At 37.1% G+C, this 27,791-nt stretch overlaps 1 protein-coding gene and 1 long non-coding RNA gene across 2 annotated transcripts; both read right to left on the bottom strand.

The window, feature by feature from the left end:
• Positions 1-25,372, bottom strand: LOC144434373 (uncharacterized). Its single transcript, XM_078122823.1, has 46 exons — positions 25,260-25,372; positions 24,637-24,693; positions 23,934-24,110; positions 23,115-23,285; positions 21,986-22,243; positions 20,304-20,381; positions 19,824-19,919; positions 19,465-19,557; positions 19,068-19,142; positions 17,498-17,590; positions 17,100-17,162; positions 16,737-16,814; positions 16,273-16,347; positions 15,500-15,562; positions 15,137-15,214; positions 14,652-14,747; positions 14,278-14,391; positions 13,921-14,013; positions 13,537-13,575; positions 13,052-13,147; positions 12,678-12,791; positions 12,300-12,413; positions 11,937-12,014; positions 11,452-11,547; positions 11,078-11,191; positions 10,700-10,813; positions 10,343-10,420; positions 9,858-9,953; positions 9,484-9,597; positions 9,153-9,257; positions 8,452-8,527; positions 8,194-8,240; positions 7,216-7,395; positions 6,940-6,978; positions 5,859-5,900; positions 5,557-5,601; positions 5,152-5,325; positions 4,461-4,631; positions 3,711-3,965; positions 2,494-2,571; positions 2,021-2,116; positions 1,645-1,758; positions 1,274-1,378; positions 911-988; positions 397-528; positions 1-134 (listed from the first exon to the last, which is right to left on the bottom strand). The coding sequence occupies exons 2-46, from the start codon at positions 24,665-24,667 to the stop codon at positions 1-3; spliced, it is 4,656 nt and encodes a 1,551-aa protein (XP_077978949.1). The 5' UTR covers positions 24,668-24,693; positions 25,260-25,372.
• LOC144434668 (uncharacterized) lies at positions 25,331-26,851 on the bottom strand. Its single transcript, XR_013480835.1, has 4 exons — positions 26,742-26,851; positions 26,041-26,110; positions 25,810-25,856; positions 25,331-25,445 (listed from the first exon to the last, which is right to left on the bottom strand). It is a non-coding gene; the product is annotated as an uncharacterized LOC144434668 (long non-coding RNA).
• Positions 26,852-27,791: the final 940 nt, after the last annotated feature.

Genomic DNA, 27,791 nt, shown 5'->3' with positions numbered 1-27,791 from the left:
TTAATTGTCACCTGTTGCAAGCGTTGGTCCACCAGGTCCACCAGGCCCCTTGGGTCCGAAAGGTCCTCCCGGTCCTCCCGGTCCTCCCGGTCCATATGGTCCGTTAGGCCCACCAGGTTGACCAGGTTCCGGTTCTGAAGGTGAAGACAGAGTTCAAACATTTCTAGTGATGTTGACCAATTTTTTATTTAAGTCTCACCAGTTTCAATTTATGATACATTTAATTTTCTCACACGTATGTACATGTTTCATGTGTACTATATAACTGATCGAGTGTGAAATAGTAATTCTCATTTAACAAAACATGAAGCCCAGTGTGTTGGGATAATGGTGATTTCTGGTACTGGATATGCATTGTGAGTCTAAGAAACAGTCATGAAAATTATTAAATGTCACCTGTTGCAAGCGTTGGTCCACCAGGTCCACCAGGCCCCTTGGGTCCGAAAGGTCCAAATGGTCCACCAGGCCCCTTGGGTCCGAAAGGTCCAAATGGTCCACCAGGTCCACCAGGCTGACCAGGAGCGGGTTCTATCAATACAAATACATTATTTGTGACACAAACCTAACAATAGCTACAAGTTACATCATCTCTGTACTAGCAATATCAATACAACAGTAAACCTAGAGACTTTCCAAATGAAAGTACCAGGTTTGGTTACATGGTGGGAATATGCTACCGTGTGTACAAAGCTTCCTCCATTTCAAGTTGACGCTATGTTTTTCATTTCTATTACTTACATCTACATAGACTTGTTTGAATTTGAATTGAAACTGGGCATAAAGTTTCAAGGAAAGGTCTTTTTCTATATAATAACACAACTATCTCACACACTACAGACAAATCAAAATATATTTGTCCTGCAAGAAATAAAGGCATTTAAAATATATAAAGTATAGAGAAAACGCTGACCTGTTGCTAATGTTGGTCCGTCAGGTCCACCGGGTCCACCTGGGCCAAATGGTTGACCTGGTTCACCCAGACCTGGTGCTGAATCAGAAGGCAATGTATAGATAACAATATCATATATGATCTAGTATTATATCAAAGGTTCACTTAACATGACAACTTCCAACGTTAATTTGTATAACAACTAATTTTAAACAAGTATAGCCTATTTCCAGAGTCTAGGGAATTTAATGCTTGCAATTTCGCATCACTTTAAAGAATCATTCTCTTCATGTCAATGAAATACATCATATGCAATAATATGTATCACCAATTGATAACTACTGTGGACAAACTATTACAAGTTAAACTAAGAAAATAAGTTACTTGTTGTCAGAGGAGGTCCACCAGGTCCTCCCGGTCCTCCCGGTCCTCCCGGTCCTTTCGGTCCATATGGTCCGTTAGGCCCACCAGGTTGACCAGGTTCCGGTTCTGAAGGTGAAGACAGAGTTCAAACATTTCAAGTGATGTTGACCAATTTTTTATTTAAGTCTCACCAGTTTCAATTTATGATACATTTAATTTTCTCACACGTATGTACATGTTTCATGTGTACTATATAACTGACCGAGTGAAAAATAGTAATTCTCGTTTAACAAAACATGAAGCCCAGTGTGTTGGGATAATGGTAATGTCTGGTACGTACTGGATATGCATTGTGAGTCTAAGAAATAGTCATGAAAATTATTAAATGTCACCTGTTGCAAGCGTTGGTCCACCAGGTCCACCAGGCCCATTGGGTCCGAAAGGTCCTCCCGGTCCTCCCGGTCCATATGGTCCGTTAGGCCCACCAGGTTGACCAGGTTCCGGTTCTGAAGGTGAAGACAGAGTTGAAACATTTGAAGTGATGTTGACAATTTTTTTATTTAAGTCTCACCAGTTTCAATTTATGATACATTTAATTTTCTCACACGTATGTACATGTTTCATGTGTACTATATAACTGACCGAGTGTGAAATAGTAATTCTCATTTAACAAAACATGAAGCCCAGTGTGTTGGGATAATGGTAATGTCTGGTACAGGATATGCATTGTGAGTCTAAGAAATAGTCATGACAATTATTAAATGTCACCTGTTGCAAGCGTTGGTCCACCAGGTCCACCAGGCCCTTTGGGTCCGAAAGGTCCAAACGGTCCACCAGGTCCACCAGGCTGACCAGGAGCAGGTTCTATCAATACAAATACATTATTAGTGACACAAACCTAACAATAGCTACAAGTTACACCATCTCTGTACTAGCAATATCAATACAACAGTACACCTAGAGACTTTCCAAATGAAAATACCAGGTTTGGTTACATGGTGGGAATATGCTACCGTGAGTACAAAGCTTCCTCTATTTCAAGTTGATGTTTTTCATTTCTATTCCTTACATCTGCATAGACTTGTTTGAATTTGAATTGAAACTGGACATAACGTTTCAAGGAAAAGTCTTTTTCTATATACTAACAGAACTCTCTAACATACTACAGACAAATCAAAATATATTTGTCCTACAAGAAATAAAGGCATTTAAAATATATAAAGTATAGAGAAAACGCTGACCTGTTGCTAATGTTGGTCCGTCAGGTCCACCGGGCCCACCTGGGCCAAATGGTTGACCTGGTTCACCCAGAGCTGGTGCTGAAACAGAGGGCAATGTATAGATAACAATATCATATATGATCTAGTATTATATCAAAGGTTCACTTAACATGACAACTTCCAACGTTAATTTGTATAACAACTAATTTTAAACAAGTATCGCCTATTTCCAGAGTCTAGGGAATGTTATGCTTGCAATAAACCTAACAATAGCTACAAATTACAACAGTATTTCGTGAGACTTTGCAAATGAAAGTAGCGAGTTAAATTAAATGGTGGGATGTATAAAGATAGTTCCATTTTATTCCATTCCTCATATCCACAAAGACTACCACTACTTAACCTTATTTAACTTCATCAAAACCTGTTTCAATGACTGTAATACAGTTTCCTATTCCTATAACTATGCTTTGTGTATCAGCATTAATTTGAACTCAATCAGGTGCTAATCTTGTTCCCATAAGTTAGACAATTTAAAAAAATCACTATAGTTTACTATTCCCCTATATTACGTAAACTAATACCACTAAGAATATGTCATATAAAGCAGCCAAGGCTGAATGTTCTTGACAAAAATATCTACTGCATTTTGGTGGTAGAGCTAAAAGTATGATTAACATGTTAATGCTTTTACTTATTATGTTATTCTATATAAAGTAAGCTACTAATGTCGGGAGATTGTTGTGGAGACATTAGAACGATTCATTGATATAGTTGATATAGTTCAAAATAAACAGACCATGGGTAATTATTCTTCGGAACAACAGAATATTTTAAGAAATTTGAGCTCTCTTATTGCTAATGGTGGACCACCAGGTCCGAAAGGCAAACCGGGTTCCCCAGGAGCTGGTGCTGTAGTAAGATACAACGATTTTAATCAAACTATCCCTTCATATATATTAAAGATAATGCATATTTTAACATCAGAAACATCAGTAGGATATTGTACCGTTCGATTTCTAATACATTGAACTTGATACTCAGAACCTTTTTTCAAGAAGTCTTACTCTGTTAACCTCATTGGTGGTCCTCCCAAAAGAAACCATTGTTTACGACCCACTGCATTGAAACATAGCTTACTTGTTTCCCAAATATTAAGACCTTCACTACTGTATTAGTAATAACTCATACATGTCGAACAATATCTAAACTTTTATTGATTAAAAAAATGCCCATACCAGTTGTTTGTACCATCTTATATACACTAATGTCTTCTACTCCTACAAAAGTGGACATATCATAAGGACATTTGCAGTCTCCTCTCTGAATACATTCCCCGTCTTGCTCTACCAAATCCTCTGGGCATCTACACCCTGGTACGCATGCTTCTGGTTCTACGCATGTTGATGTACCAGCAACATCTGTGCACGTGGCAGGACAAGTAGGCATGTCTTCACAATTTTCTACAAATATTTTCCCGTCGGTGCATTTCTCTAAAAATGATGAAAGTCATTCAAATAACCTCAAATACCAGATTTTACTTTATATTGTATAAAAGTATATGAATACAATATTGCATTATGATACAATATTGCATTATGTCTATACACTTCAACTACAGTAGAACGCAATCATGAAATGTGAATCATTTAGCTGTATTAATGGTAACTGAAAGAAGTGACGTAATGAACAAGGAAATATTTTATGATAAGGTATACAATCTTCAACGGCATATCCGAGATGGATACAGAATAGTGGAAATGGTCCCACTAAACATAATGTCATCAGTACGATTAATTGAAACGAATATAGATGAAGCAGGGCTTGAAGTCGGCAAAGGGTTCATAACATTCACTAGTTGTTGAACCACGATCTTGTAATATGTATTTTTGAATGAAACCCCTCAAAAATCATACATTTACTCTTGTCTTCTAGATAATGTTTCATCTGAAAATTTGAGGACAAATTAACGATAAACAGAACAGTACCTTCGCACGGATCGGTGTTGCAAACCTTTGTTTCCACGATTATTCCATCACATTTCTTGCCGCCATTGCGTGGTTCAGGGTTATTACAAACTCTCTCCCTTTTAATCGTGCCGCCATTGCACGTTGCTGAGCAGTCTCCCCAAGGAGCCCATGCTGACCAACCTCCGTCCTCTAATGCCAGTAGATTTAAACATTAAAAGAGATGTTGTGTTGATAACATCAACAATTATAATTAGTTCTCGAAGATACTTTCATACCAATAAGATGAGGACAAGAACAATCGGGTTTTTTTCAGTAAGCTTATGACAACACATCTTAACATGATATAAATTGACCAAACAAAACACCGCTGTATTTAAGTTATTTTAAAAATTGTGTTTTGAGCTTTGTCACATTTACCAATGTTTTCTATAGACATATTCGCCGTTTTTCTATATCAACTGCCTGGTACTGAGGGGGTTAAAGGTCACATTCTCCTTGTACTGAAGTGTCCAAAAGACTTATATATCAGTTATTTAAATGACGACGAGATGGGTTAATTTATATTTGCTTTGGGAGCACGTATTTATGGAACACTGGTGATTTCATAATGATATTGTATGTTAATTCTTCTATCGTTGAGTATGTTCCTAAGTTTAACAATATAACAGGTATCTCTCATGTCATATGAATATGTTTAGGAATTGATTACCTGGACAATCAGGAGTCTTGCAATACTTCATATCCACTTCTAATCCATTACATTGTTTTCCTCCATTCGATGGTGGTGGGTTATTACATTTTCGACTTCGTTTCATTTCGCCATCTCGTCCACATGTGACGTTACATTCTCCCCATGGGGACCACGAACTCCATACTCCATCAGCTGAAGGATTTGGATGTAACATGTTAAAGAAATCAATACCTTCCAAATATTTTAACTTGATCAACACAGAATACAAAACATGGATGCATGAACTCTAAACTTGTTGCAGCATCGCAGAATTCAAACAGTGAAACATGACGTGTAACTGTGGTTATGAATTTTCTCTTCCCTGTCATTTATTAACTAAATACAAATTCCTTTTGACTAATTAAAGTTTAGAAGGATGCCCACCTGCTTTTTTTGGAGCTGCTGTCATCAATCCTGGTAAGGTTGCAGCTACATGATATATGAAAACAAATGACAAATAAGTATTCCTTATTTAACATTATTATTCATTAACGAATCCGAATGGTCAGATTCGATAAAGGGGCTGTATTTATACACATGATGAACAGACAGGATCTATCAAACTATCTACAAGAGAGGCTAGCTGGTAAGATACGTTAAAATAATTAATACGTATTACAAGGGTGCAAAACAAAACATAATCAACCATGGTGCCAATTTTGCGTAAATCATATAGAGCTACCTACTTATGGTTGTTTTCACAGGCCTTTGAGTTCCAGTTGGAATTCCTGAAAACCGTAAATTTCATGAAAACACAAAGTTAGCAGGAGATATTTAAATTTTTTAATTACATTATGGGCAAGAAATCCTACAGTAAAGGTTGCAAATCCATTTTTATAACTTTAAGAACGATGTGGTTTGTGCAATCAAACTTGTCCATCTGCCAAAGTTCATTATGCAACAACGCTTCATCTGGTCTAAATGTAATGCTGGGTGATGGTGTCTTTCAAATATCGTAAGTACACATCGGAGCACATTACAGGACTAAGAATAGCTAAGGATTGGCAAACCGCCATAGCAAACAATTCAACTAACTTGTCAACAAGTACATGATACATAAAGTCTCGTCCATGTTTATGTTGGGAACAAAATTTACTTCAGTACACTAATAGTTTTCATTCAAAGAAAGTCACCTGCTAAGTTACCGAACACATAACAAGAAACGACAAATGTAACAATTGGTCAACACCACACCACAATCTTTAAAAGACATCCAAAGAGCGGGTAAGGGTAGGCAGTATTTTAGACATATGACGTTAGTCGCCACCAAAGTTCCAACAATATAGCTCTCTCTCTCTCTCTCTCTCTCTCTCTCTCTCTCTCTCTCTCTCTTCTCTCTCTCTCTCTCTCTCTCTCTCTCTCTCTCTCTCTCTCTCTCTCTCTCTCTCCAATCTCTCTCTCCCTCTCTCTCTCTTCTCTCTCTCTCTCTCTCTCTCTCTCTCTCTCTCTCTCTCTCTCTCTCTCTCTCTCTCTCAATCTCTCTCTCCCTCTCTCTCTCTTCTCTCTCTCTCTCTCTCTCTCTCTCTCTCTCTCTCTCTCTCTCTCTCTCTCTCTCTCTCTCTCTCTCTCTCTCTCTCGTTCTATATTTATGACTCAATTCTATATATGTAACATTATTTTATGTATTTTATTTCAATGCAAGAAACTCAACTTTTGAAGCATTTATTTTGATAAATAAATAAACAAATTAATTAATTAATTAATTAATTGAATATTTAATACTATCTCATGATTATATTCATGTAAATAACGAGAAAGTCTACTCACCAACTTTAGGTGGTGCTGCTTGTGGTGTAGTTGATATTTCTACAAAAGAATAATTCAAATTTTATTAAATGTGTGTATTAATCTATTGACAAAGACAAAGATGCTTTTGTAAAGCGTAATGTTAACAATCTAGTAAAGCTCACATTTTATGATTACCTTTCGAGCCATGGTTTTAAAAGACAACTTTAAGGTCTGGTGTGATATAATATGACATCTCAACAAGCAAAAGAAGGCAGCATGTGATGGGCTACTTTTGATGCAAACTACTATATTTACCTACGCACTCTTGAACATTACATTCCACCTCTTCAAACAATACCTCAGTGCAATTTTCACCATTGCCTTGTGGAGATGGGTTGTTACAGTAACGGCGACGTAATTTGACGGATTCTCCTTCATCACCACACGTCTGTGAACAAGGTGTCCAAGACGACCATGATCCTACACCTCCATCCACTAGTGTAACATAATGAGGAGGATTGTAATACACGTCAAAATTAATTAATCTATTAAGGACTACTGTAGTTGTATGTCGAAATGACTTAGAAAAAGTTAATAATGCAAACTGAAATTCGTACCTTTCATGACGTCAGTGTGTTTTCATGGAGACACGTGAACAATCGATTCGAACGAGAACATTTTAACTCACTTTGCAGGCAAATTAAAATGTGGACCTCTGTTCTTTAAATAATGTATTACCACAATTAGATACATAAGTTTACAATTCGATCGAAATATATTCAAAAGTGACAACTTACAGATTACCAAGTAGAAGCGTACTCCAAAATTACCACACAAGCTAGTATGTATTAACCTTGTAACATTTTGTCTGTTAAATGCCATTGATACATAGCCAATGCTGGAAGTTTTAATGTTTTTGCATTTCCGAGTGATGTAACTTCAAGTATCAAGTATTGTATTTGTTAGGGCTCTCTGGTTGCCTTTTGTCTTTCACTATACTTGCATGGTTTATACATACATACATACATACATACATACATACATACATACATACATACACACACACACACACACACACACACACACACATACATACATACATACACACACACACACATACATACATACATACATACATACATACATACATACATACATACATACATACATACATATATACAAACACAGAGACTGACATACACACAAGCGCGCGCACGCGCGCACACACACACACACACACACACACACACACACACACACACACACACACGTGTAAGTAAACAATTATCTTACCATGACAGGTTTCATTTGTACAGTCTAATATTCCACCTTCACATGTACTGAAAGTAGAATAGTGACATTATTATACGTTTCGTATTATTAATATTCTTTGCCTTAAACAACGAAACATTAAATGTCATTTTATTCAGGCTAATGAGTTAATATGCCTAAGTATAAATTACAACAATATATAGAAAGACAGAATTTAAAACAAACAAATTAGTATATTCAATTGTATGGTCTTACATGTATACAACGAAACTCACTCACCAGTTATTACAACCAATGTGGAGAATTGTGTCCCTATCAATATATGTTTGTAAGTACGTAGGAATCATTACTGGACCTGTAAAAGCAACAAAATGCACAAGGACAACGGTTTAGATGTGCTGATATACTGCTTTCGATACAGGTTTTAACGGAGACAACAAATTGATACTGATATATTGCTTTCTCTACAAATTACCATTTTTTAGTGTTAATTAAATAAAGTAGATGGGTCCATCAGGTCCACCAGCCAGATTCACCCTGTTCCAGTTGTGACCATGTAGACTTAGTTCAAACAATCAAAGTGATCCTGACAATTTGTTTTCATTTCCGTCTCCCAAGTTCCATTTTACGATACATTAAACTTTCTCACATCTCCAACGTTTATGTTTATAATAACTAATTTTAAACAAGAATTGCCTATTTCCAGAGTCAATGTGACGATAAAAATATCATAATGATCTATTATTATATCAAAGGTTCACTTAACATGACAACCTCCAACGTTAATTTGTATAACAACTAAATTTAAACAACCATCGCCTATTTCCAGAGTCTAGGGAACTTTACGCTTACAATTTCGCATCAGTTTACAAAATAATTCTCTTCATTTCAATGGAATACATTACATGCCATAATATGTATCACCAATTGATAACTACTGTGGACAAACTATTACAAGTTAAACTAAGAAAATAAGTTACTTGTTGTCAGAGGAGGTCCACCAGGTCCTCCCGGTCCTCCCGGTCCTTTCGGTCCATTCGGTCCATATGGTCCGTTAGGCCCACCAGGTTGACCAGGTTCCGGTTCTGAAGGTGAAGACAGAGTTGAAACAATTCAAGTGATGTTGACTAATTTTTTTTTTAAGTCTCACCAGTTTCAATTTATGATACATTTAATTTTCTCACACATATGTACATTTTTCATGTGTACTATAACTGACGGAGTGTAAAATAGTAATAATGGTAATGTCTGGTACGTACTGGATATGCATTGTGAGTCTAAGAAATAGTCATCAAAATTATTAAATGTCACCTGTTGCAAGCGTTGGTCCACCAGGTCCACCAGGCCCCTTGGGTCCGAAAGGTCCTCCCGGTCCTCCCGGTCCATATGGTCCGTTAGGCCCACCAGGTTGACCAGGTTCCGGTTCTGAAGGTGAAGACAGAGTTGAAACATTTGAAGTGATGTTGACAAATTTTTTATTTAAGTCTCACCAGTTTCAATTTATGATACATTTAATTTTCTCACACGTATGTACATTTTTCATGTGTACTATAACTGACCGAGTGTGAAATAGTAACTGTCATTTAACAAAACATGAAGCCCAGTGTGTTGGGATAATGGTAATGTCTGGTACTGGATATGCATTGTGAGTCTAAGAAATAGTCATGAAAATTATCAAATGTCACCTGTTGCAAGCGTTGGTCCACCAGGTCCACCAGGCCCCTTGGGTCCGAAAGGTCCAAACGGTCCACCAGGTCCACCAGGCTGACCAGGAGCAGGTTCTATCAATACAAATACATTATTTGTGTCACAAACCTAACAATAGCTACAAATTATACCATCTCTTTACTAGCAATATCAATACAACAGTACACCTAGAGACTTTTCAAATGAAAGTACCAGGTTAGGAGGTTACATGGTGGCAATACGCTACCGTGTGTACAAAAGCTACTTCCATTTCAAGTTGACACTATGTTTTTCATTTCTGTTCCTTACATCTACATAGACTTGTTTGAATTTGAATTGAAACTGGGCATAACGTTTCAAGGAAAGGTCTTTTTCTATATAATAACACAACTATCTCACACACTACAGACAAATCAAAATATATTTTGTCCTACAACAAATAAAAGCATTTATAAAATATATCAAGTATAGCGAAAACGCTGACCTGTTGCTAATGTTGGTCCGTCAGGTCCACCGGGTCCACCTGGGCCAAATGGTTGACCTGGTTCACCCAGACCTGGTTCTGAGGGCAATGTAAAGATAACAATGTCATATATTATCTAGTATTATATCAAAGGTTCACTTAACATGACAACTTCCAACGTTAATTTGTATAACAACTAATTTTAAACAAGTTTCGCCTATTTCCAGAGTCTAGGGAATTTAATGCTTGCAATTTCGCATCACTTTAAAGAATCATTCTCTTCATGTCAATGAAATACATCATATGCAATCATATGTATCACTAATTGATAACTACGATGGACACACTATTACAAGTTAAACTAAGAAAATAAGTTACTTGTTGTCAGAGGAGGTCCACCAGGTCCTCCTGGTCCTCCCGGTCCTCCCGGTCCTCCCGGTCCTTTCGGTCCATATGGTCCGTTAGGCCCACCAGGTTGACCAGGTTCCGGTTCTGAAGGTGAAGACAGAGTTGAAACAATTCAAGTGATGTTGACTATTTTTTTTTTTAAGTCTCACCAGTTTCAATTTATGATACATTTAATTTTCTCACACGTATGTACATTTTTCATGTGTACTATAACTGACCGAGTGTAAAATAGTAATTCTCATTTAACAAAACATGAAGCCCAGTGTGTTGGGATAATGGTAATGTCTGGTACGTACTGGATATGCATTGTGAGTCTAAGAAATAGTCATGAAAATTATTAAATGTCACCTGTTGCAAGCGTTGGTCCACCAGGTCCACCAGGCCCCTTGGGTCCGAAAGGTCCTCCCGGTCCTCCCGGTCCATATGGTCCGTTAGGCCCACCAGGTTGACCAGGTTCCGGTTCTGAAGGTGAAGACAGAGTTGAAACATTTGAAGTGATGTTGACAAATTTTTTATTTAAGTCTCACCAGTTTCAATTTATGATACATTTAATTTTCTCACACGTATGTACATTTTTCATGTGTACTATAACTGACCGAGTGTGAAATAGTAACTGTCATTTAACAAAACATGAAGCCCAGTGTGTTGGGATAATGGTAATGTCTGGTACTGGATATGCATTGTGAGTCTAAGAAATAGTCATGAAAATTATCAAATGTCACCTGTTGCAAGCGTTGGTCCACCAGGTCCACCAGGCCCCTTGGGTCCGAAAGGTCCAAACGGTCCACCAGGTCCACCAGGCTGACCAGGAGCAGGTTCTATCAATACAAATACATTATTTGTGTCACAAACCTAACAATAGCTACAAATTATACCATCTCTTTACTAGCAATATCAATACAACAGTACACCTAGAGACTTTTCAAATGAAAGTACCAGGTTAGGAGGTTACATGGTGGCAATACGCTACCGTGTGTACAAAAGCTACTTCCATTTCAAGTTGACACTATGTTTTTCATTTCTATTCCTTACATCTACATAGACTTGTTTGAATTTGAATTGAAACTGGGCATAACGTTTCAAGGAAAGGTCTTTTTCTATATAATAACACAACTATCTCACACACTACAGACAAATCAAAATATATTTTGTCCTACAAGAAATAAAAGCATTTATAAAATATATCAAGTGTAGCGAAAACGCTGACCTGTTGCTAATGTTGGTCCGTCAGGTCCACCGGGTCCACCTGGGCCAAATGGTTGACCTGGTTCACCCAGACCTGGTTCTGAAACAGAGGGCAATGTAAAGATAACAATGTCATATATTATCTAGTATTATATCAAAGGTTCACTTAACATGACAACTTCCAACGTTAATTTGTATAACAACTAATTTTAAACAAGTTTCGCCTATTTCCAGAGTCTAGGGAATTTAATGCTTGCAATTTCGCATCACTTTAAAGAATCATTCTCTTCATGTCAATGAAATACATCATATGCAATCATATGTATCACTAATTGATAACTACGATGGACACACTATTACAAGTTAAACTAAGAAAATAAGTTACTTGTTGTCAGAGGAGGTCCACCAGGTCCTCCTGGTCCTCCCGGTCCTCCCGGTCCTCCCGGTCCTTTCGGTCCATATGGTCCGTTAGGCCCACCAGGTTGACCAGGTTCCGGTTCTGAAGGTGAAGACAGAGTTGAAACAATTCAAGTGATGTTGACTATTTTTTTTTTTAAGTCTCACCAGTTTCAATTTATGATACATTTAATTTTCTCACACGTATGTACATTTTTCATGTGTACTATAACTGACCGAGTGTAAAATAGTAATTCTCATTTAACAAAACATGAAGCCCAGTGTGTTGGGATAATGGTAATGTCTGGTACGTACTGGATATGCATTGTGAGTCTAAGAAATAGTCATGAAAATTATTAAATGTCACCTGTTGCAAGCGTTGGTCCACCAGGTCCACCAGGCCCCTTGGGTCCGAAAGGTCCTCCCGGTCCTCCCGGTCCATATGGTCCGTTAGGCCCACCAGGTTGACCAGGTTCCGGTTCTGAAGGTGAAGACAGAGTTGAAACATTTGAAGTGATGTTGACAAATTTTTTATTTAAGTCTCACCAGTTTCAATTTATGATACATTTAATTTTCTCACACGTATGTACATTTTTCATGTGTACTATAACTGACCGAGTGTGAAATAGTAACTGTCATTTAACAAAACATGAAGCCCAGTGTGTTGGGATAATGGTAATGTCTGGTACTGGATATGCATTGTGAGTCTAAGAAATAGTCATGAAAATTATCAAATGTCACCTGTTGCAAGCGTTGGTCCACCAGGTCCACCAGGCCCCTTGGGTCCGAAAGGTCCAAACGGTCCACCAGGTCCACCAGGCTGACCAGGAGCAGGTTCTATCAATACAAATACATTATTTGTGTCACAAACCTAACAATAGCTACAAATTATACCATCTCTTTACTAGCAATATCAATACAACAGTACACCTAGAGACTTTTCAAATGAAAGTACCAGGTTAGGAGGTTACATGGTGGCAATACGCTACCGTGTGTACAAAAGCTACTTCCATTTCAAGTTGACACTATGTTTTTCATTTCTATTCCTTACATCAACATAGACTTGTTTGAATTTGAATTGAAACTGGGCATAACGTTTCAAGGAAAGGTCTTTTTCTATATAATAACACAACTATCTCACACACTACAGACAAATCAAAATATATTTTGTCCTACAAGAAATAAAAGCATTTATAAAATATATCAAGTGTAGCGAAAACGCTGACCTGTTGCTAATGTTGGTCCGTCAGGTCCACCGGGTCCACCTGGGCCAAATGGTTGACCTGGTTCACCCAGACCTGGTTCTGAAACAGAGGGCAATGTAAAGATAACAATGTCATATATTATCTAGTATTATATCAAAGGTTCACTTAACATGACAACTTCCAACGTTAATTTGTATAACAACTAATTTTAAACAAGTTTCGCCTATTTCCAGAGTCTAGGGAATTTAATGCTTGCAATTTCGCATCACTTTAAAGAATCATTCTCTTCATGTCAATGAAAAACATCATATGCAATCATATGTATCACTAATTGATAACTACGATGGACACACTATTACAAGTTAAACTAAGAAAATAAGTTACTTGTTGTCAGAGGAGGTCCACCAGGTCCTCCTGGTCCTCCCGGTCCTCCCGGTCCTTTCGGTCCTTTCGGTCCATATGGTCCGTTAGGCCCACCAGGTTGACCAGGTTCCGGTTCTGAAGGTGAAGACAGAGTTGAAACAATTCAAGTGATGTTGACTAATTTTTTTTTTAAGTCTCACCAGTTTCAATTTATGATACATTTAATTTTCTCACACGTATGTACATATTTCATGTGTACTATAACTGACCGAGTGTAAAATAGTAATTCTCATTTAACAAAACATGAAGCCCAGTGTGTTGGGATAATGGTAATGTCTGGTACGTACTGGATATGCATTGTGAGTCTAAGAAATAGTCATGAAAATTATTAAATGTCACCTGTTGCAAGCGTTGGTCCACCAGGTCCACCAGGCCCCTTGGGTCCGAAAGGTCCTCCCGGTCCTCCCGGTCCATATGGTCCGTTAGGCCCACCAGGTTGACCAGGTTCCGGTTCTGAAGGTGAAGACAGAGTTGAAACATTTGAAGTGATGTTGACAAATTTTTTATTTAAGTCTCACCAGTTTCAATTTATGATACATTTAATTTTCTCACACGTATGTACATTTTTCATGTGTACTATAACTGACCGAGTGTGAAATAGTAACTGTCATTTAACAAAACATGAAGCCCAGTGTGTTGGGATAATGGTAATGTCTGGTACTGGATATGCATTGTGAGTCTAAGAAATAGTCATGAAAATTATCAAATGTCACCTGTTGCAAGCGTTGGTCCACCAGGTCCACCAGGCCCCTTGGGTCCGAAAGGTCCAAACGGTCCACCAGGTCCACCAGGCTGACCAGGAGCAGGTTCTATCAATACAAATACATTATTTGTGTCACAAACCTAACAATAGCTACAAATTATACCATCTCTTTACTAGCAATATCAATACAACAGTACACCTAGAGACTTTTCAAATGAAAGTACCAGGTTAGGAGGTTACATGGTGGCAATACGCTACCGTGTGTACAAAAGCTACTTCCATTTCAAGTTGACACTATGTTTTTCATTTCTATTCCTTACATCTACATAGACTTGTTTGAATTTGAATTGAAACTGGGCATAACGTTTCAAGGAAAGGTCTTTTTCTATATAATAACACAACTATCTCACACACTACAGACAAATCAAAATATATTTTGACCTACAAGAAATAAAAGCATTTATAAAATATATCAAGTATAGCGAAAACGCTGACCTGTTGCTAATGTTGGTCCGTCAGGTCCACCGGGTCCACCTGGGCCAAATGGTTGACCTGGTTCACCCAGACCTGGTTCTGAAACAGAGGGCAATGTAAAGATAACAATGTCATATATTATCTAGTATTATATCAAAGGTTCACTTAACATGACAACTTCCAACGTTAATTTGTATAACAACTAATTTTAAACAAGTTTCGCCTATTTCCAGAGTCTAGGGAATTTAATGCTTGCAATTTCGCATCACTTTAAAGAATCATTCTCTTCATGTCAATGAAAAACATCATATGCAATCATATGTATCACTAATTGATAACTACGATGGACACACTATTACAAGTTAAACTAAGAAAATAAGTTACTTGTTGTCAGAGGAGGTCCACCAGGTCCTCCTGGTCCTCCCGGTCCTCCCGGTCCTTTCGGTCCTTTCGGTCCATATGGTCCGTTAGGCCCACCAGGTTGACCAGGTTCCGGTTCTGAAGGTGAAGACAGAGTTGAAACAATTCAAGTGATGTTGACTAATTTTTTTTTTAAGTCTCACCAGTTTCAATTTATGATACATTTAATTTTCTCACACGTATGTACATGTTTCATGTGTACTATAACTGACCGAGTGTAAAATAGTAATTCTCATTTAACAAAACATGAAGCCCAGTGTGTTGGGATAATGGTAATGTCTGGTACGTACTGGATATGCATTGTGAGTCTAAGAAATAGTCATGAAAATTATTAAATGTCACCTGTTGCAAGCGTTGGTCCACCAGGTCCACCAGGCCCCTTGGGTCCGAAAGGTCCTCCCGGTCCTCCCGGTCCATATGGTCCGTTAGGCCCACCAGGTTGACCAGGTTCCGGTTCTGAAGGTGAAGACAGAGTTGAAACATTTGAAGTGATGTTGACAAATTTTTTATTTAAGTCTCACCAGTTTCAATTTATGATACATTTAATTTTCTCACACGTATGTACATTTTTCATGTGTACTATAACTGACCGAGTGTGAAATAGTAACTGTCATTTAACAAAACATGAAGCCCAGTGTGTTGGGCTAATAGTAATGTCTGGTACTGGATATGCATTGTGAGTCTAAGAAATAGTCATGAAAATTATCAAATGTCACCTGTTGCAAGCGTTGGTCCACCAGGTCCACCAGGCCCCTTGGGTCCGAAAGGTCCAAACGGTCCACCAGGTCCACCAGGCTGACCAGGAGCAGGTTCTATCAATACAAATACATTATTTGTGTCACAAACCTAACAATAGCTACAAATTATACCATCTCTTTACTAGCAATATCAATACAACAGTACACCTAGAGACTTTTCAAATGAAAGTACAAGGTTAGGAGGTTACATGGTGGCAATACGCTACCGTGTGTACAAAAGCTACTTCCATTTCAAGTTGACACTATGTTTTTCATTTCTATTCCTTACATCTACATAGACTTGTTTGAATTTGAATTGAAACTGGGCATAACGTTTCAAGGAAAGGTCTTTTTCTATATAATAACACAACTATCTCACACACTACAGACAAATCAAAATATATTTTGTCCTACAAGAAATAAAAGCATTTATAAAATATATCAAGTATAGCGAAAACGCTGACCTGTTGCTAATGTTGGTCCGTCAGGTCCACCGGGTCCACCTGGGCCAAATGGTTGACCTGGTTCACCCAGACCTGGTTCTGAAACAGAGGGCAATGTAAAGATAACAATGTCATATATTATCTAGTATTATATCAAAGGTTCACTTAACATGACAACTTCCAACGTTAATTCGTATAACAACTAATTTTAAACAAGTTTCGCCTATTTCCAGAGTCTAGGGAATTTAATGCTTGCAATTTCGCATCACTTTAAAGAATCATTCTCTTCATGTCAATGAAATACATCATATGCATTAATATGTATCACCAATTGATAACTACTGTGGACACACTATTACAAGTTAAACTAAGAAAATAAGTTACTTGTTGTCAGAGGAGGTCCACCAGGTCCTCCTGGTCCTCCCGGTCCTCCCGGTCCTTTCGGTCCTTTCGGTCCATATGGTCCGTTAGGCCCACCAGGTTGACCAGGTTCCGGTTCTGAAGGTGAAGACAGAGTTGAAACAATTCAAGTGATGTTGACTAATTTTTTTTTAAGTCTCACCAGTTTCAATTTATGATACATTTAATTTTCTCACACGTATGTACATGTTTCATGTGTACTATAACTGACCGAGTGTAAAATAGTAATTCTCATTTAACAAAACATGAAGCCCAGTGTGTTGGGATAATGGTAATGTCTGGTACGTACTGGATATGCATTGTGAGTCTAAGAAATAGTCATGAAAATTATTAAATGTCACCTGTTGCAAGCGTTGGTCCACCAGGTCCACCAGGCCCCTTGGGTCCGAAAGGTCCTCCCGGTCCTCCCGGTCCATATGGTCCGTTAGGCCCACCAGGTTGACCAGGTTCCGGTTCTGAAGATGAAGACAGAGTTGAAACAATTCAAGTGATGTTGACTAATTTTTTTTTTAAGTCTCACCAGTTTCAATTTATGATACATTTAATTTTCTCACACGTATGTACATGTTTCATGTGTACTATAACTGACCGAGTGTAAAATAGTAATTCTCATTTAACAAAACATGAAGCCCAGTGTGTTGGGATAATGGTAATGTCTGGTACGTACTGGATATGCATTGTGAGTCTAAGAAATAGTCATGAAAATTATTAAATGTCACCTGTTGCAAGCGTTGGTCCACCAGGTCCACCAGGCCCCTTGGGTCCGAAAGGTCCAAACGGTCCACCAGGTCCACCAGGCTGACCAGGAGCAGGTTCTATCAATACAAATACATTATTTGTGTCACAAACCTAACAATAGCTACAAGTTACACCATCTCTTTACTAGCAATATCAATACAACAGTACACCTAGAGACTTTCCAAATGAAAGTACCAGGTTAGGTTATATGGTGGCAATATGCTACCGTGTGTACAAAAGCTTCTTCCATTTCAAGTTGACGCTATGTCTTTCATTTCTATTACTTACATCTACATAGACTTGTTTGAATTTGAATTGAAACTGGGCATAACGTTTCAAGGAAAGGTCTTTTTCTATATATTAACACAACTATCTCACACACTACAGACAAATCAAAATATATTTTGTCCTACAAGAAATAAAAGCATTTATAAAATATATCAAGTATAGCGAAAACGCTGACCTGTTGCTAATGTTGGTCCGTCAGGTCCACCGGGTCCACCTGGGCCGAAGGGTTGACCTGGTTCACCCAGACCTGGTTCTGAAACAGAGGGCAATGTAAAGATAGCAATGTCATATATTATCTAGTATTATATCAAAGGTTCACTTAACATGACAACTTCCAACGTTAATTTGTATAACAACTAATTTTAAACAAGTTTCGCCTATTCCAGAGTCTAGGGAATTTAATGCTTGCAATTTCGCATCACTTTAAAGAATCATTCTCTTCATGTCAATGAAATACATCATATGCAATCATATGTATCACTAATTGATAACTACGATGGACACACTATTACAAGTTAAACTAAGAAAATAAGTTACTTGTTGTCAGAGGAGGTCCACCAGGTCCTCCTGGTCCTCCCGGTCCTTTCGGTCCTTTCGGTCCATATGGTCCGTTAGGCCCACCAGGTTGACCAGGTTCCGGTTCTGAAGGTGAAGACAGAGTTGAAACAATTCAAGTGATGTTGACTAATTTTTTTTTTAAGTCTCACCAGTTTCAATTTATGATACATTTAATTTTCTCACACGTATGTACATGTTTCATGTGTACTATAACTGACCGAGTGTAAAATAGTAATTCTCATTTAACAAAACATGAAGCCCAGTGTGTTGGGATAATGGTAATGTCTGGTACGTACTGGATATGCATTGTGAGTCTAAGAAATAGTCATGAAAATTATTAAATGTCACCTGTTGCAAGCGTTGGTCCACCAGGTCCACCAGGCCCCTTGGGTCCGAAAGGTCCTCCCGGTCCTCCCGGTCCATATGGTCCGTTAGGCCCACCAGGTTGACCAGGTTCCGGTTCTGAAGGTGAAGACAGAGTTGAAACATTTCAAGTGATGTTGACCAATTTGTTATTTAAGTCTCACCAGTTTCAATTTATGATACATTTAATTTTCTCACACGTATGTACATGTTTCATGTGGACTATATAACTGACCGAGTGTGAAATAGTAATTCTCATTTAACAAAACATGAAGCCCAGTGTGTTGGGATAATGGTGATGTCTGGTACTGGATATGCATTGTGAGTCTAAGAAATAGTTATGAAAATTATTAAATGTCACCTGTTGCAAGCGTTGGTCCACCAGGTCCACCAGGCCCCTTGGGTCCGAAAGGTCCTCCCGGTCCTCCCGGTCCATATGGTCCGTTAGGCCCACCAGGTTGACCAGGTTCCGGTTCTGAAGGTGAAGACAGAGTTGAAACAGTTCAAGTGATGTTGACCAATTTGTTATTTAAGTCTCACCAGTTTCAATTTATGATACATTTAATTTTCTCACACGTATGTACATGTTTCATGTGTACTATATAACTGATCGAGTGTGAAATAGTAATTCTCATTTAACAAAACATGAAGCCCAGTGTGTTGGTTGGGATAATGGTGATGTCTGGTACTGGATATGCATTGTGAGTCTAAGAAACAGTCATGAAAATTATTAAATGTCACCTGTTGCAAGCGTTGGTCCACCAGGTCCACCAGGCCCCTTGGGTCCAAAAGGTCCAAACGGTCCACCAGGTCCACCAGGCTGACCAGGAGCAGGTTCTATCAATACAAATACATTATTTGTGTCACAAACCTAACAGTAGCTACAAGTTACACCATCTCTGTACTAGCAATATCAATACAACAGTACACCTAGAGACTTTCCAAATGAAAATATCAGGTTTCGTTACATGGTGGCAATATGCTACCGTTTGTACAAAGCTTCTTCTATTTCAAGTTGACGCTATATTTTTCATTTCTATTCCTTACATCTACATAGACTTTTTTGAATTTGAATTGAAACTGGGCATAACGTTTCAAGGAAAGGTCTTTTTTCTATATATTAACACAACTATCTCACACACTACAGACAAATCAAAATATATTTTGTCCTACAAGAAATAAAAGCATTTAAAATATATCAAGTATATCGAATACGCTGACCTGTTGCTAATGTTGGTCCGTCAGGTCCACCGGGTCCACCTGGGCCAAATGGTTGACCTGGTTCACCTAGAACTGGTGCTGAAACGGAGGGCAATGTTAAGATAAAAAATATTATATATGATCTAGAAAGGATTAATCAACAAGAACATTCCTTCAAGTAAATATTCCAAATTATGCTTGATTGGGATGTATTTTGACTATTACTTAAGAATGTCTAAAATTTGCAAATAAGGAAGAAAAACGAATCTAAAATATATAGCGATGGTACATTCCGAAAATACGTTTACTCGATAGCTTTACAATTAGAATATTTAGTATGTTATATAAGTCAAAGTGAACAATACTGTAATATTGTTAATCGTCCAATAGGTACACTGCAATTTCTGTACAGGTATGTTTTTACATCCTACCACTTGCTCAGATCATTCGAAATCACAATATCAACTTTCATCAGTATGCCGACGACAATCAACTCTATCAGTATTTCTCCCAGTCTGACATTATATCTACAGTACACGAGATGGAAGGAATGGTTCATGAAATAAAAATGTGGATGACAGAAAATAAACTCCAACTCAATGATGGCAAAACTGAAGTACTTCTGTTATGGTCCCAGTTCAACCGTTCACCTCGTCCCATTGATCACATGATAATGGGATCAAGTTCTATTCCAATTGTTAACTCCGCACGGAATATAGGAGTAACATTTGATGAAAACTACACTCTATGTAAGCACGTTCATACGATATGCAGGTCAGTTTACTACCACCTCCGTCAAATAAGCCATATTCGCCAGTATCTAACTAAGGAAGTCTGTCAGATGTTAATACATTGCTCAAATCACATCAAAACTAGATTACTGTAATGCACTCTTGTGTGGTCTACCATCATCATCCATTCTACCACTTCAGCATGCCCTGAACTCAGCAGCCAGAATTGTGTCTCGCACACGGAAATATGACCACATAACCCCTATACTTATGGAATTACACTGGCTACCAGTACACTACAGAATCCAATACAAGATCCTGCTACTCACATACAAAGCTCTGAACAACACTGCTCCTGTTTATATATCTGATCTAATCTCCGATCAAATGACAAAATCCTACTTCATGTACCACGCAGTAACCGGAAGACCTATGGTGATCATGCTTTCTCGCGTACCGCCCCCTTCGCTTGGAACAATGTCCCTCTAGAAGTGCGCCAGCCACCTAGCTTTGATATTTTTAAGAAGCGCATCAAGACTTATCTGTTTAGCAGAGACGACTGACATCTCTATATATCCACACTTTTGTAAAGCGCCATTGAACATTGCTACGTAGTGGAGTCTGGCGCTATATAAATCTCTTTGATTGATTGATTGATTGATTGATTGATTGATTGATTGATTGATTGATTGATTGATTGATTGATTGATTGATTGATTGATTGATTGATTGATTGATTGATTGATTGATTGATTGATTGATTGATTGATTGATTGATTGATTGATTGATTGATTGATTGATTGATTGATTGATTGATTGATTGATTGATTGATTGATTGATTGATTGATTGATTGATTGATTGATTAATTGATTGATTGATTGATTGATTGATTGATTGATTGATTGATTGATTGATTGATTGATTGATTGATTGATTGATCGATCGATCGATCGATTGATGACTACTTACTTGTAACTAGTTTACCCTGTCTCACAATCTGTACTTCTTCCCCTTCAAAATCTGACATATCATATGGACATCTGCAGTCAGCGATATCCACACATTCTCCATCTTGTTCCAGCTGACCATCTGGACAGTAACAACCTGCTTCACACGCCTCAGGTTCAACACATTCTGATTGTTTGGCTCTATCGTCACATGTAGCGGGACACAATTGCATTTCATCACAGTCTTCAAAGTATTTCTTACCATTAGTACATTCCTCTTCTGTAAATTTAAAGTTAAGATGTTCGTCAGGCAATGTACTGTAAACTTTATAGGAAGGAATGATATTTATGAAAACTATACATTACCACAGCGCAAAAGCCATAATCAAATATAATTTATTTTAGGACACATGGACCCATAAATGTTGTAAGACAAGTTACAGTATAGAAAAAGGTGAAACGCATTATCTAAAAACAGTCGAGATTTTCTATTTAACCGAACTTAGTACTATTTATTCATTTCCAAATATTCAAAACTCCTTCATAGGTAGCATACGAATGGCTCCTGAATACATATCATTCAGTCACAAAGATGCTGTTCAGGATGTTGTATAACAAGATTTTAAATGTATTCCACCTTTCAAAAACCATAAGAATGACATGAACATTGATAAATTATAATACACGTTATAGTTTGTCTTCCAACAGAATGAATATTCGCTGTAATTATGAACATCAAAACATTAAAACAAATATCCTCCAAAACACAAGTCTTTCAGCTTATCCTGAACATATAAATAACGTATTCAATGAAGTTAGATTCTTGCAATTCATTCAACACACATATGGTACATGCATCGACATCCTCAAAATAAACAAATTGTTTGAAAACATGACCAACATAACTGTTAGAGATTTAAATAGTGAGTTATATATAAATACTGAACTAATATATTGCGAACACTTACGCAAACTAAAATGAGAGAAGTCACACATTCAAATGATCAGTACTAGAAAGGTAAATAAAACGATTCTTTTACTATCGTGTTTAACTAATCTAACAGCACTGTCTATTCAATAATGCCACGATACTTCAGGTTTATTTGACATGACATACGGATGATTTTTATCTTCGCAGATATGAATATTACCTGGACATCTGTTGTTATTGCAGGATTGAGTTTTGTCTGTTGCTCCTTTGCAGTCCTTGCCTCGACCCTGTGGTACGGGATCATCACAATATCTTGTTTGTGTCTGTTTGCCACCATTGCACGTGACCGTACATTCTCCCCAGGGTGACCACGAGGCCCAACCACCGTCAACTAAATTAAGAAAGTTATTATAAACCTTACAACATATGTTGGGGACTATAATTTATAAATATTTTTCATTTATGGCTTGATGTCCGGGCAATTGCAGTATTGTTAATTACATTCATTTGTCTTTTTCACTCATCCACATAATCTAACGTCATGTTAATCATTGTAATCTGTTATAATTTGCTTCTTCCAAATTTTTTGTTGAAAGCCATTAACGTGAATCGACCTATACACGTTTTTACCTACAAATATGCGTAAAGAGGTGTACTGACTGCAATATACTGAAAACAAATTGATTAAACAATATATGTTGAAATTTGCAATACTATACAGGAAGTAAGCAAACATAAACAAATAGCTCAATAACCCTAGCTACATGCGAACATATTGAAACATCAGTGTCGTAACAAAGAAAGTAATACATACATACATACATACATACATACACACACACACACACACACACACACACACATACATACACACACACACACACACACACATACATACATACATACGCACGCACGCACGCACACATACATACATACATACATACATACATACATACATACATACATACACACATACATACACAATACATACATACATACATACATACATACATACATACATACATACATACATACATACCATCACAATCTTCAGGTAAGCAGTACTTTGTTTGACTACTCAAGCCAGAGCAATCTCTCCCTCCACCCAAAGGAGGCGGATCATTACATTCTCGACTTCTTGTTACAGTTCCTTTGCCACCACAAGTAATACTGCAATCTCCCCATGGTGACCAAGAATTCCATTCACCGTCAACAACTGCATACAATACGGTAATACATTTAATCATATTTGCTTTCCTTTAGTGATATGATATGATATGATATGATATGATATGATATGATATGATATGATATGATGATATATATATATATATATATATATATATATATATATATATATATATATATATATATATATATATACATATATATATATATATATATATATATATATATATATACATATATCAATGTGGAAGACATATATATATCTACCACATTGGTACTACAATCTAGGATATACATGTCAATACGGTGTGTAATTGTCGTTTTAGAGCTGTAAGTTTTGTAAGTTTATTGCTGTAAGTATTTAAGACTGCATATTGTTAATTAAAATAACCACCTGTATAATGTATAATTTATTGCTAATGCCTTTAATATAAAATATGGCCTCTCACTTAACGAGATGTAATGGAACAAATAGGAATAGAAATACGGACTAGCATACATATATTTCCTTAAAACATTGTCATAATTATGACATTGTCAATATAATAACTTACCCGGTTGTGCTGAAGCAAATGGCGGTATCATTGGAGGAGTAGCGACAGTGGGTGTAGCTGGTTTTAGAAAGGGAAATAAACGTGATTTAGTTTCAAAATGTTTCATTGGAACTAATCAATTCCTTCTAATGCATGAACGTGTACAGGCAAGGGCGAACTGAAAACATAGTGAAAGGAGGAGTGTATCGCCTAGTAAACATGCAAAGGTGAATTAAAGTATTCAATGTTAAGAGGGGTGAGAAATAGTTGTGGAGGTTAACACATTTGTAGTTGAACTATGACCGTTATTACTTTAACGACATCTTGATCATTTGTCTAGAATTTATACTTTATAAGAAATTGTATATTTAGATATTATTCCCAATGTTTTTCTTCGTTCAGCCAAGGAGAATGCGTATTTTCTGGCTGAATGAAGAAATATATTGGGAAAAGTATAATCCGATATATGTTGCAAAGTGCATGTTAAAACACACACAGATCATGCAGATTAAAAAAATGTGTTCACAGTGTCACTTAAACTCTGACAGGTATTTCTTCTTTAACATACAATTTAATGGCAATATCAAGGAAGACAATTGCCCGTTAAATAGTCGTCCAAATTCAGCATATAACTAAACACTTACTTGGGCAACCTTCGACTAGGCATTCCAATTCTTCGGTATTTACTCCTACACAGTCTTCGCCATTACCCTGTGGTTCTGGTTCAGTGCAAAACCGTCCACGAATCCTTGTAGACGATTCATCTCCTTCACCTAAGCAGTCCTTTGAACATGAAGACCATGGGCTCCATGTAGACCACTGTCCATCGACTACAAGAATATAAAACAATTCAGTACTTATTTGCGATGTATCACACGCATAAATGTCTAATGCATAAAACTACTTCTAGAAAAACCGGTAACTGCTCTGTGATTTTCCAAAGTATGGACATCATGTCGATAATCATGTTGCATTTTCAAGTCTACTCAAAATGCAATTATTATACTATTTAATGACTGTGCATTTCTTACCATTATCTACCTTAACTATGAACTTTTCTTTAAGGTCTGGTATTGCAAGCGACTGCAAATTGGACTGTTGCACAATGATTATACGTAAAATAATAATTTTGTAAATTACGCTGCGACAAGAAAAATTGGTATGTCTGCATATGACTGAAGAAAATTCTTTTACCATCACACTCTTCTGCCGTGCAGTGTAGTTGACCTTCTTCACAAGTGCTGCATAAAAATAAATGAAAACAAAGAATCAAATTGTGGTCATGTTAAAATAACAATAATATATCTCGTTTCACCTTTATACTTATACCTATCTATCTATTGATTTCATCGCGTAGGGAAGTTGATGTTAATATTCAAAGATATAATATGTACAAAAAATATATTAACTTATGGTCAAACTTACCAATTATTACAGGCCACCTGCAAGGTATCTGAGCTATCAATGTAAATGACAGGAGGTATCCCTTGGGTACCTACAGAGGTAAAGGTTTAAAATACAAAACAAATAATTGGAAAATGTTTTGCACAGCAATTACTAAAAAATTGTGGGATCATTTAAAAATATCTTTCTCTGTTCGATTTGTTCTCTGTATCTTTCAGTTCCATGCATGTAAACGCGACATTTCGTCCGAGTATGTTAAATGTCTCCGTGACGCTATTATACTGCAACCTCATTTCAATAGCTTGATATTTGACTTTCATATTGCGATTGTGTAATTTCATTCTGTCCGAATGTGAACCCGAACAGTCTGCTCCAAAGTACACATTTCCTTTATAAATAGCCATACCTAAATGTCTATCACTGAAGGCACATTCAAAAAAAAAACATTTAAGCAGATAGAAGTTTACGTCACATTCAAAAAGACATTTAAGTAGATAGAAGTTTACGTAAAGTAAATATATATTATATGATAGATACATAGAAATGTCATCAGGTTGGCCCGAGTTACCTATATTCTTGTACCAGTAATTTCATTCTCCATCATTTATCTGATTTATTTGTCACTTTCAAATATAAATATTGCCACAATTTATTTTACCTTACAAATAAATCAACAAAGCTAAAGAAAGTTGATAGGGTAGTTTTATTGCTTGTATCCGTACCTGGAGCAACGGTTGATTGTTCCTTACCAACACCGGCAAGTTCATCTAGAACTTCTGGTGATAATGTCTTTCCAGAAACAAGTAAATCCGAAAACGGTACCCCGAATACTGACATATCATATGGGCATCTACAGTCTGCTTTATCTACACATTCCCCGTCTTGCTGAACCATTCCAGAAGAACACCGACAACCAGGTTCACATGCACCAGCTTCGATACATTCACTTATACCGGAGACGTCTTCACATGAGAGGGGACACAATGCAGCGTCTTCATTTCCACACATATCCATGATTTTACCATCCGTGCATTCCTCACCTGATTTTTGTAAAACACAGCACATGTTTTTGGTCATTGTCAAACGGAGGAATTGAAGCAGCTGTGCACAAAAACAATTATAGTAATTGAATAGATGAGCCAGTTTACTCGACATATTTTAACATAGAGATAGGCGATTTAAGAAGTAATAATATATAACTAATAATGCTTTCGGAATATACCACCAATGACAATGTATATTTTTTGTTTAACTCATTCTATACTTGCAATGCCAATGAATAGTGTTTCAAATGCAATTATCTTGTAGACTATATACATTTGCACTTTACACAATACATCACTAGCTGACAAATCAGAGGAGTAAAGATCTAGGAAATGCTGACTTTAGAATGATATTGTCAGTAAAGACTGCCGTGATCAACACCGTAGTAAAATTAGAAAAGTCTGAGTTAATTGACATGCAAGGTAAAAATAGAAGAACCAACATCTACATTGGTACTAAAGCGACATATACCTGGACACGGTTGTATGTTACATTCACTTTCTTGCTTTGGTTCTCCTTGACATGCATCACCGCCATTGGCAGGTTCAGGGTTGTTACACAATCTTTCCCTTTCTATAATTCCGCCATTGCAAGTGGCAGAACAACTTGACCAGGGTGACCATGATGACCAATTGCCAGTTTCTACAGTAGGAAGAAGGCAAATGTTCGGTGATATCTAAATCTGAAAAGGAATTCTAACACTATTAAATCGTGTCTGGTAATGAAAA

Source organism: Glandiceps talaboti, chromosome 4 (assembly GCF_964340395.1).
Source record: "Glandiceps talaboti chromosome 4, keGlaTala1.1, whole genome shotgun sequence".
Classification (NCBI taxonomy): domain Eukaryota; kingdom Metazoa; phylum Hemichordata; class Enteropneusta; family Spengelidae; genus Glandiceps; species Glandiceps talaboti.
The sequence above is the reverse complement of the archived record's forward strand: the minus strand, read 5'-3'. Positions and strand labels throughout refer to the sequence as shown.

Bases quoted from the DNA above. Each gene is read 5' to 3' on its own strand.
- LOC144434373 (XM_078122823.1), bottom strand. From the start codon at position 24,667: ATGATACCGCCATTTGCTTCAGCACAACCGG. The intron at 17,591-19,067 runs GTGACATTTAAT...CTTCATCTTCAG, and splicing joins TGGACCAACGCTTGCAACAG to AACCGGAACCTGGTCAACCT. The intron at 14,748-15,136 runs GTCAGCGTTTTC...TTGTATTGATAG, and splicing joins CGGACCAACATTAGCAACAG to AACCTGCTCCTGGTCAGCCT.